This window comes from Peromyscus californicus, unplaced genomic scaffold (genome assembly GCF_007827085.1).
Source record: "Peromyscus californicus insignis strain IS unplaced genomic scaffold, ASM782708v3 Scaffold_5__1_contigs__length_169319896, whole genome shotgun sequence".
Classification (NCBI taxonomy): domain Eukaryota; kingdom Metazoa; phylum Chordata; class Mammalia; order Rodentia; family Cricetidae; genus Peromyscus; species Peromyscus californicus.
In genome coordinates this window covers 103,666,024-103,677,004 of record NW_026294573.1, presented here as the reverse complement: position 1 = coordinate 103,677,004, position 10,981 = coordinate 103,666,024, and the positions used below count along the sequence as shown (strand labels likewise).

The following is a 10,981-nucleotide window of genomic DNA, read 5'->3' as shown; positions in this document are numbered from 1 at the left end:
CCTAGGAACGGCAACATACATATGACCAGGTGGTGGAAGATGGCCCCAAGCCAGTCTCTAAGCTGGAGTCTGTTTCCACAGTTGGTTGGGACTAAGGACAAAGCTGCTTTCCAGGACTGGAGAAGAGCCAGGCAGTGACGCTGGCTGAACAGATGGACACGGGCACACCCATTTTCCTCTTTCTGTTTGGACAGTCTCACTGAGTAGCCCTGACTGGCTTAGCTATATAGACTAGGCTGGCCTCAAACTGATAATTCTACCCCAGCTCATTCCTTCTTTTAAAGAATGTTTTATTAACCAGTCGTGGGGGTGTACACTGTTATGCCCAGATCCAGGGGACCCCCAGAAGACCACCACAGAGACTGAATCCTGTATGTAAAAGCAAAGAGCCTTTATTACCTTCGAGCTCTGGGGCTTGGTCTCTCTGTCTGTCCGCCGTAGTGGGTGAGAGCAGAGGAGCAGAGAGAGCCCTGAGCTCAGGTGGGGTGGGGTTTTTTATCAAAGCAGAGGTTAGGGTGAGGCGATCTCCAGAGTTCAGGACCCTGATTGGCTGACATTTGTCTAGGGTATAGGAAATGTTTAAAATATCAGGTATTTCCCCTTAGATGCAGGCCCTCCCTGGGTAGGGTCAGCTTATGACTTTTCCAGGGTCCAGGTGTTGCCTGCCAGAAGCTCTGTCTGGGCCTCTAAGTCTGTCATGACAGCTGTGTGGCCAAGCTGTTTTGGGGCCTCTCCACACACACACCTTTAGTCCCAACAGAGGCAGACAAACACAGGCAATTGTCTGTGAGTTCCAAGCCAGCCTGGTCTACCTAGCAAGTACCGGGACAGCCCAGGCTTCATAAAGAGATCCTGTATCTTAGGGTTTTTATTACTGTGATAAAACACCATGATCAAAAGCAGCTTGGGGAGGGAAGGGTTTATTGCATCTTACACTTTCAGGTCACACTCCATCATTGAGGGAAGTCAGGGCAGGAACCTGGAGGCAGAAACCAAGCTGAGTCCATGGAGGAATGCTGTTTACTGGCTTGCTCAGCCTGTTTTCCTATACCATCCAAGACCCCCTGCCCAAGGATGGCACCAACCACAGTGAGCTGGGCCCTCCGATATCAATCATTAATCAAGGCAATACCTCCCAGACTTGCATACAGGACAATCTAATGGAGATATTTTCTCAATTAAGATTCCCTCTTCACAGATGCATCCAGGTCAACTAAAACACCCTGTCTCAAAGCAAAACTGTGTGTGTGTGTGTGTGTGTGTGTGTGTGTGTGTGTGTGTGTGTGTATAAGAACAACTTGTGGAGTTGCTTGTGTCCTTCCACCTTTCTGTGGGTTCCAGGAACTGAATTTGGGTGGTCACGCTTGTCGGACAAACATTTTACCTTGCAAAGCCACCTCAACAGCACCCCCTTACACACACTTCTTCTTCTTTTTTTTAATCTCAAGTACTCCAGGCTGGCCTAGAACTCAAGACTATATAGCTAAGGGTGACCTTGAACTCCCAATCCTTCTGTTTTCATCTCTGAAGTGCTTGGGTTACACAAGCATGTGCCACCATACCTAGTTTATGTGATTCTAGGGATCAAACCCAGGGCTTTGTGCATGGTAGGCAAGCACTCTACCCACTGAGCTTTAGCCCCGGTCCAGTTTAATGAACTTCTTTTTCCTTTTTTTAGTTTTTAACCTTGAGACAGTCTATTATGTTACCCAGGCTGGCCTGAACTTACCATCCTTTCTCAGTCTCCTGAGGGCTGAGACACGTGTGGACCGCCACAGCCCACTTTTTGTTTTGTGTTACGGTCTCTCTATGTTATCCAGGCTGACCTAAACTCCTGAGCTCAAAGATCCTCCTGCCTCTGCCTCCCAACTAACGGGGATTCTGAGCTTTCTGTCTTGAGTTTTTTGAGGATGGCAAGCCCTACAATTAAGATCAGAGTGCATGGCCGCTGAACTTGAGTTGAGCAAGCCTCTGCTCTCCAGGCCTCAGATATCAGATCTGTCAGGTCCCCCTGGACGGCCATGATCTCTGGCTGGAGGCACGCAGTGAGTGTGCTCCTTCCTGTGCTGGTGCTAGGGGTCTGATGACCTTCTGCTTCTGGTAAATGTCCCAGCAAGTGGGGTCTGGCAGCCAGGATGCCGCTGGGAGTCAAGCATCCTTATCAGCATCATGATGCTTCCTCCGGGCGAGTGGCCACTGCTTCTCAGGTGGTGAGAGCTGGAGAGGTGTGCAGAGCTGAAAAACTCTCCCAGAGACAGAGACTGGACTGTGGGAGAACTGAGCTGAGCCACACAGGGAGTTCTGGAATGGGGCTGGAACCTAAGTATTCCTCCAAATGGGGAGACAGAAGTTCTGAGCCTTTCTTTGGTATCCCATCTAAAGAGACTATCTGTCCCGGAAATTAGGCATCAAGATGTGTAACTTCAATATTAAAGAGTAATTGTTTTAAAAAATAAACTTCAAATTACCAAGCCATCAAATAAAGAAAAGGCCCGGTTTTGAATGAAAAGATGAATGAATGAGAATCAAAGCCAGCGAGAGAAGGGCTGGAGAGTGGTCAGGGTGAAGCTGACAGTCTCCCTGGGAGGGGCACTCGGGAGGACCTCACCGAGCCAGGCCCTCCTGACCAGTACAAGGGCCCAAATGACAAGGCTCTTCTTTAGCGGTCATGCACCCCCTCTGGGCTCTGTCCACATCTGGAAAGTGAGAACAGATGTGGGTCTGCCCCCTGGGTCCAGACGTGTGCGTTTCCGGGTCGCTCCCACACTAAGGAGTCCCAGGCGCGACAGAACAGGCGGAAAGGGGCCCCAGCGGCGGGTTTCCTCTCGCTAAACGGTTGGGGCGGTTGAGCGGGCCCAGTGCTCCCAGCCGGGAGGTGACCTGCAGCCCCACCGTGCGGCCGCAGCAGGCTCCTGCAAGCCGCCGAGAGCTTCGGGGCTGCCCACAGCCTCCCACCAGCGCCCCGTAGCGGCGGTAATATTGACGAAGAAACAACAGGGGGCATTTATTTGAACTTTCGCCACAAGCTAAGCACCGTGCCTACTGCTGCCCAGTTATTTATTCCCATCTCACAGAAAAGAATTCCGAGACCCGAGCGAACTTGTCCAAGTAACTCTGGATGGAGAGACCCGGCCAGGCACTGTCCCAGCATTTTACTAGATCCTCGGAAATCCGGAGCAGGCCGTTCCCAAGCCCTCCCATCTTCCTGGAGCTCTAGTGTCTCCCACCTCTCCGTTTTGAATGAAAATGGTGTCCTGACTACAAAGGTCAGGAGCCAAGGGTTTGTCTTCTCAGATGCCCAGGGACCTTGGCAGAGAAAGGGTCTAAGAATCAGAACATGGAAACTGGGTGGTTCCGGCTTCCTGGAAGGGTGGAGGGGGAGGGGGTAATGCCCTACACACCACTGGAGTTCTAGGCCTGCTCTGCCTCCAACTGCCTCCATGACACCAGGACGCCCTTTCTTATCAGGACTTCAACCTCCCTGGTAAAATGGGAGGCTTCTAGATTATCTCCCCTCCCATTATCTCCACTACACACAACTGCCTTCTGCCCCACCCAAACCAGCACTGGCATTCCTAATGAAGCCTTGAACTGAGACTTGAAAGCCCCGAGTGGACACCGTGGTCCATCCCCTGAGCTTCCTCTGGAGCTCGGGCCTGAACTAGGTCCTTATGACCTCAGCAGGTGGGAGCCCGCTGAGCAGAGAAAGGCTCCATGTCGCCAACAAAGGCCCCGGGGTGGGGAGGGGGCTGCATTATGATGACCTCATCCATTCTGTGACATCAGCCTCTCTCCCACCCCCCACCCCCACTCCTCTCTGGTCAGCTGCTCTGCAAACAACCATCAGTCCGAATCCCAAAGGCCTGAAAAAGTCTGTCCTCCAGTCCCTGCCACTGATCTCTGTCTCAGCCAACGAGGAAGCACCATGAAACTGGAATTCACAGAGAAAAACTACAACAGCTTTGTGCTGCAAAACTTGAACAAACAGAGGAAGCGCAAAGAGTACTGGGACATGGCCCTGACTGTGGACCACCACGTCTTCTTCGCACATCGCAACGTGCTGGCTGCTGTCTCCCCACTGGTAAAAAGTCTCATCTCCAGCAACGACATGAAGACCACCGACGAGCTCTTCATCACCATTGACCCCAACTACCTGAGCGCCTGCACGGTGGACCAGCTCCTGGACTACTTCTACAGCGGCAAAGTGGTGATCTCAGAGCAGAATGTGGAGGAGCTGCTGCGGGGCGCTCAGTATTTCAACACCCCACGCCTCCGGATTCACTGCAATGACTTCCTTATCAAGTCCATTCGACGTGCCAACTGCTTGCGCTACCTCTTCCTAGCGGAGCTGTTCGAGCTCAAGGAAGTATCAGACTTGGCCTACTCCGGCATTCGTGACAACTTCCACTTCTGGGCCAGTCCCGAGGGCTCTATGCACTTCATGCGCTGCCCCCCTGTCATCTTCGGCCGCCTGCTCCGTGATGAAAACCTTCATGTGCTCAACGAGGACCAGGCTCTCAGTGCCCTCATCAATTGGGTGTACTTCCGGCAGGAGGAACGGGAAAAATACTTCAAGAAGTTCTTCAATTACATCAACCTCAATGCTGTCTCCAACAAGACGCTGATGTTTGCCAGCAACAAGCTGACGAGTTTGGAGAACAACTCCGCCCACGTGACCTTGATCGAGAGTGTCCTAATGGACCGCAAGCAGGAGCGGCCCTGCAGCCTGCTGAGCTACCAGCGGAAGGGGGCCCTGCTTGATTCAGTGGTCATCCTTGGTGGCCAGAAGGCCCATGGCAAGTTCAACGATGGAGTGTTTGCTTATATCATCCAGGAGAACCTGTGGCTGAAGCTCTCAGAGATGCCCTACCGCGCAGCCGCCCTGAGTGCAACAGCCGCCGGCCGTTACATCTATATCTCCGGTGGCACCACCGAACAGATTTCAGGACTCAAGACGGCATGGCGGTATGACATGGATGACAACTCCTGGACCAAGCTACCCGACCTACCCATTGGGCTTGTCTTCCACACCATGGTGACCTGCGGGGGAACCGTGTACTCAGTGGGTGGGAGTATTGCCCCACGCCGGTATGTCTCCAACATCTATCGCTATGATGAACGAAAGGAGGCCTGGTGCCTGGCAGGGAAGATGAGCATCCCTATGGATGGCACAGCAGTGATCACCAAGGGTGACCGGAACCTGTACATTGTCACTGGGCGATGCCTGGTGAAGGGCTACATCTCCCGGGTCGGTGTAGTGGACTGCTTTGACACCACCACAGGGGAAGTGGTCCAGTGTATCACTTTCCCCATTGAATTCAACCACCGGCCCCTGCTCTCTTTCCATCAGGACAACATCCTGCGTGTGCACAGCCACCGGCAGAGCGTGGAAATCAACTTACAGAAGATAAAGGCCAACAAGTCAGCATCCTCAGTGCCTCTGCTGCCTAACAGCTGTCCCTTGGACGTGTCCCATGCTATCTGCTCCATTGGAGACAACAAGGTATTTGTATGTGGGGGTGTCACCACAGCCAGCGATGTCCAGACAAAGGACTACACCATCAATCCTAATGCTTACTTGCTGGACCAAAAGATAGGTGAATGGAAGACCCTCGCCTCCCCACCTGAGGCCCTGGACTGTCCTGCCTGCTGTTTAGCCAAGCTACCTTGCAAGATTCTTCAAAGAATTTAAACAACTTTTTAAGTGGGAGAATAAGTAAATGCATTATTATTCACAATTTAATGACAAAGAGCAAGAGAGGAAATGTGGCCTTTGAGTTCCTTTTAGCGTTAGTCAATGCTTGGGTCTGAAAGCAGAGCTTCTGGGCTGGGGATGTTCCCAGTGAGTAGAAGTTCTGGGTTAACTGGTGTGGAGTCTCTGGTCGGTGGGGTGGCAACATCTCTCAGGTACTGGTCCCTTAGCAGGTAGAATGTTTTAGAGTTACTCCAAACTGAGACAGGAAAAAGAGCCCTCGGTGGAAGAGCCCTTGGGGGGGTGGGAATTGAGGTTCCTTCTAGACCCTGGGCTAGGGGATGTCCAACCTGCCCCCTTCTCTACCCCTGTAGTTACCTCTCAGTGGTCTATAGACTGACAAGAAAGTGTCTGCTTAGAGTTGTGAGGCTGCGGGCTCTTCCAGCATATGTTTGCTTCCGGTCTTCCAGGGAGGCAGGAAAGGGCCCATCCCAGGTCTGGGGAGGAAGGTGGTGTGTGGGCAAAGCTCAGGGACAAGGCACAAGCAGGGTCGACAGCCTGTCCTGTTTGTGTACTGGGGGTGGTTGGGTGTCTCATTTGTGGGGAAGTTGAGGATTGTTTACAACCACTTCTAGCAGGAAAGGTTCACTGAGGACCCTCCCCAGGATTGTGGGGTTTGAATCGGGAGGTGGAAGGGCCAGCAGTAAAGGGAGAAGATGAAGCTTGTGGGTGCTGTGAGAGGGGGCAGGTGCGTGGTTTGAGTACCGGTTCAAACACCCACTAGGTCATTCTGGGTCAGTTAATTTATCTCTCTGTCTTAATTTCCTTTTCTATAACAGAGAGATAATGAGCCAGCCTACCTACCAGTGTAAGGTGGAGTTTTAATGAATTAGCGCGTGTGGAATGCTCAGCAGTTAAGAGCACGGGCTGCTCTTGCAGAAGACCACCAATCTAAAATATCTCTGTTTAACCTTGAAAACATACCTAACTTGACTACAGGTTTGATTGTTACAGGTCACTAACTACTAACCTGTGTTTCTTACTTATCCTAAACGGTTTGTAATAGTAGCTTTCAAGGACTGGAACATCTTTACTTTTTTAAATGAGTTAAGATAGGTACACTATCTTAACCAAGAGTAGAAACATATATACAGTATGTTGTAACAAAAATAAGCTTAAATTTGTATCAAAATACAAAAATCCATACCAATGTAAAATACTTGAGACTAGTAGTTGCTTTTTAGTTTAAAGTAGATCCAATAATCTACCCTTTATCCTATCATTCCCATATCCCCCTTTTATTCTTTTCATCCCTTGTCCCTCCTTCCCCCCAATACAATACAGGAGATAAAGGATAGAGGAAATAAAAAGAAAGAAAGAGATCCCTTAATCTAACCATCTTTGCTTAGTTTCCTCCTTGACCATGATCAATAATAACTTGCAACCAACCCCCCTAAATGGCTACAAATGCCAATAATCCACTGAATGACCAAAACCACTCATCTCGCCTCTCAGGAATGTGGGCATTATGTTCTTAAAATTGTTTCCTGTTGTCTGGGGGGTGACAGCATCTTTAAGGGACCCTGAGAAAATCAGAATAACAGTCAAGTCCTGGGAGAGCTAGGTGTCTCATTTGTTGTCTCTGTGTGACAGGAAAGGGCAGGGCTTAACTGAAGTCTTGGCTGGAGAAGTGCATGAGGCAGGATCATCTTAGCTAGCAGCTTCGAAGTTGTTCTGGATGCAGATTTCTGAGGAAATGGCAACAGAGGCATTCTGTAGGGCTGGATCCCCTGGGCTACTTGTCTTCATTGGTGTCTGGTGTCTCTCTTTGTTTTTTCTGAAAACACACTAACTTTAAAGGTACCATATATAGCTGCATTAACACAGGTATGCAATGTGCGGTGTGCACAAGTCAGTTAAAGATGATTTTTTGTTTTATGTTTGAGCAGGTAAAAGGCATCTGTCAATATTATAAGTCCATTTGGACTGCATAACCAAACTGTAATATAAATCTCCATCCATGCCATGTAAAAGGGTGACATGCAATAATAAGCCATGAAGACTCTGTAGCCAACAAAAATTTATGTCTCATCTAGTCTCAGAGTTGTTCCTATGTAGAGGGATCAGCATACATGTCATCTCTCTTGTAGTTTTTCTTGGTTTCTTCCTTTATGTCTGCAGCTAAGATTTTCAGGAGGTCTCCCCAGGTCAAATCTGATCTTTATTAATTTTGAAGGAATTCATAGCTTTTCGTTTCCTGTGAAGACAAAGGTCTCTCCCAATGTAACACATTTCTTAACTCCTATTCTGAAGTTAAAACATCCTTAAATACATAGGCTAGTTTGATTATTCAGCTGTTTTCCCACAATCTGATGTGTCTCAGCAGCTGTTATTTTTTGCTCATTAGCATTTAAAAAATTTAAAGTTAATAAAACATTATGTAATCTATCTCTGGGGGTCTCCATTACCCCTTTCTGTTTATTAAGCATTTATTTATTTTTTTATGCTCATTGGTGTTATGCCTGCGTGTGTGTCTGTGTCAGGGTGTCAGAATCCCTGGAACTGGAGTTTACAGACAGTTGTGAGCTGTCATGTGGGTGCTGGGAATTGAACCTGGGTCCTCTGGAAGAGCAGACAGTGCTCTCAAATGCTTTAGGGACCATCTTTCTAGCCCCTAAGCATTTCTTTTAAAGTAGGATTGGATCTTTCTACACCTGCTCGTCCTGTAGGATTATGTAGTATGCCTGTGATATGCTTTATGTTGTAATATGCAAAAAACAGTTTCATTTTACTAGAGACATATGCTGGAGCATTGTCAGTCTTAATTTGTACAGGTATACCCATAATAGCCATAATTTCTAATAAATGTATAATTATAGAATCAGTCTTTTCAGAATTTAAAGCAGTTGCCCATTGAAACCCTGGATTTGTATCTATGGTATGGTGCACACACATTAATTTTCCAAACTCTGAAAAATGAAACCCATCCATTTGCCAAATTTTATTTCTTTGGATACCTTTTGGGTTACTTCCTGCAGGTAATGAATTTTGGTTATACAAAGAACAAGTAGGGTATTTCCTGATAACTACCTTGGCTTGTTGTCAAGTGATCTTTCTTTAAACCTTTGCTGTTAACATGTTGTTTCTTGTCAAATTCTGAGACTTTTAGCACATTTCCTTTTAGTAGCCGATCAAGTTCATCTATATAATGGTAAATTATAGATTAAGGAAACTGTTTATGAATTATTTCTAATGGCTGTTGTACAAAGTATTGACATAGGTAGGACTGTTTAACAATCCTTATGGCAAGACCCTCCAATGGTACCTTTCAACAGGTTGAGAATTATTATATGTAGGCATTGTGAAAGCAAAATTTTCTCTATCTTGTTCATGCAAAGGGATTGTGAAAAAGAAATCTTTTAAATCAATTACTATAATAGGCCATGCCTTAGGTAATAAAGAAGTTAAGGGGATTCCAGGTTGTAAGGAACCCATAGACTGAATGACTGTATTGATTGCTCTCAGATCTGTTAACATCTTCCTTTTTTTTCATATTTCTTTTTAATGACAAACATATGGGAATTCTAAGAGCTGGTGGACTCTTCTATATGTTGAGCCTCCAGCTGCTCTTGGACTGGCTGTTCCAGAGCCTGTAACTTTTCTTTTGTAATAGGCCATTGCCCTACCCAAACAGGCTTGTCAGTTGACCACTTCAGTGGTGGGGCAGCAATGGAAGAGCCAGCCTCTGCTGTGTCCTGCTTATGGACAACCTGGACAGTCTGTGACTGTCATTAATAACATCTTTTAATTTCTTTATTGGGAACATCTTTACAGCCTGTCTCTGGAGTTGGAAGAATGCTAATCTGTGCTTCCCACTCTTGTATGACCTCTTTCCCATAGATCTATGGCTATATTACCACATGTGGTTTTAATTTTCCGATTTGACCTTCTGGTCCCACACATTTAAGTCATTTTAGACTTTGTTTTACCTGAGATAATGAACCAGTTCCTAGGAACTGAATATTTACCTCCTGGAGATGCCAATCTAGAGGCCAAGATTTTGGTGAAATTACTGTTGCATCTGCTCCTGTGTCTATCAAAGCATCAATTTCAATATCACTTAAAAATACTTTTAGTTTTGGCCTCTGATCATTATAGCAGCTTGCCAAAATACTTGTTTTCTGGCCTCTCCTGAGTTTCCTGTTTTATCTGCTGAAGCTGCTTTGACTTTAATATCTGAGTTATTAGGCTATCTTCAGAGCTGTGCTGTTTAACTGCTCTGTGGTTTCTCCACTGCTAACTTGAAATGGCCAACAGGGCCAGCACGAGGCCCCCACAGAGTGTTTTCTGACAAGGGGTTACCTTGCCTGTCCCTTGTTGATTTGCATGCATTAGTCCAATGCCAGCCTTTGCCACACCTTCTGCACACTCCAGAAGGCTAGGGCTTTCTTTTTTAATTATCTCTAGAAAAAAGCATTGTTTCTAGGAATACCTTATCCACAATCTCTTTTGAAATGACCTTGCTTGCCACAGCCAAGACAGTCTATAGTTTGGCTTTTCTTAAAACCTTTAGAGACTACTTCTCCCATTAAAGTTGCATCATAAATATGAGATCTGGTATCAGCCATATTTCTAATCTATTCATCTATTGTTGCTTATCTTGTCTTTAGAGGCCTAATAACCCTTTTGCATTCAGAATTAGCATTTTCAAAAGCCAAAGATTTGATTAATACTTGCCTAGCTTCTGAATCTGATAATCTTCTATTTATAGCTGAAGTCAATCTTTGTAAAAAAAAAAAAAAAAAACCTCAGTGAATGCTTCCCTTAGACCTTGCATAATTTTAGTAAATGGTTCAGTTCTTTTTTCTGCTTCTTCAACCTTGTCCCAAGCACTTAAAGCTACTGTACAACACAGTGCCAAGGTAGCATCGTCATACTCAACCTGCATTTGTATCTCAGCATATTGACCTTCACTAAAAATTGACCTTGGGAAATATTGATACCTCTAGCCCCATTTCTCTGTTCTGTCTCCTTAGATTCTTCCTTCCACCATGATTGCCACTGTCACTGAGGACCAGCTTCTAGTACTGCTTTTATCATATCTTTCTAGTCTTGGGGGATTACTCTATTTTGAATTGCCCAAGAATTTAATATGTGTTTCACAAGTGGTAAATGCATACCATATGAAATTACGTCTTCTTTATTTTTTTTTAAATCTAGCAATTCCTCCATCTCTGTCTTAGTATCTTTCTTATTTTTATTTATCAGTCTTTCTAATTTTTCTTTTAA

The 10,981-nt window shown here is 46.4% G+C and overlaps 1 protein-coding gene across 1 annotated transcript; it reads left to right on the top strand.

Annotated features, from left to right (window-relative positions):
* Positions 1–3,925: 3,925 nt before the first annotated feature.
* Positions 3,926–5,692, top strand: Ccin (calicin). The gene has a single exon (XM_052718657.1). The coding sequence runs from the start codon at positions 3,926–3,928 to the stop codon at positions 5,690–5,692; it is 1,767 nt and encodes a 588-aa protein (XP_052574617.1).
* Positions 5,693–10,981: the final 5,289 nt, after the last annotated feature.

What these genes read in the sequence shown, in the direction of transcription:
- Ccin (XM_052718657.1), top strand. Translation starts at nt 3,926, where the DNA reads ATGAAACTGGAATTCACAGAGAAAAACTACAACAGCTTTGTGCTGCAA.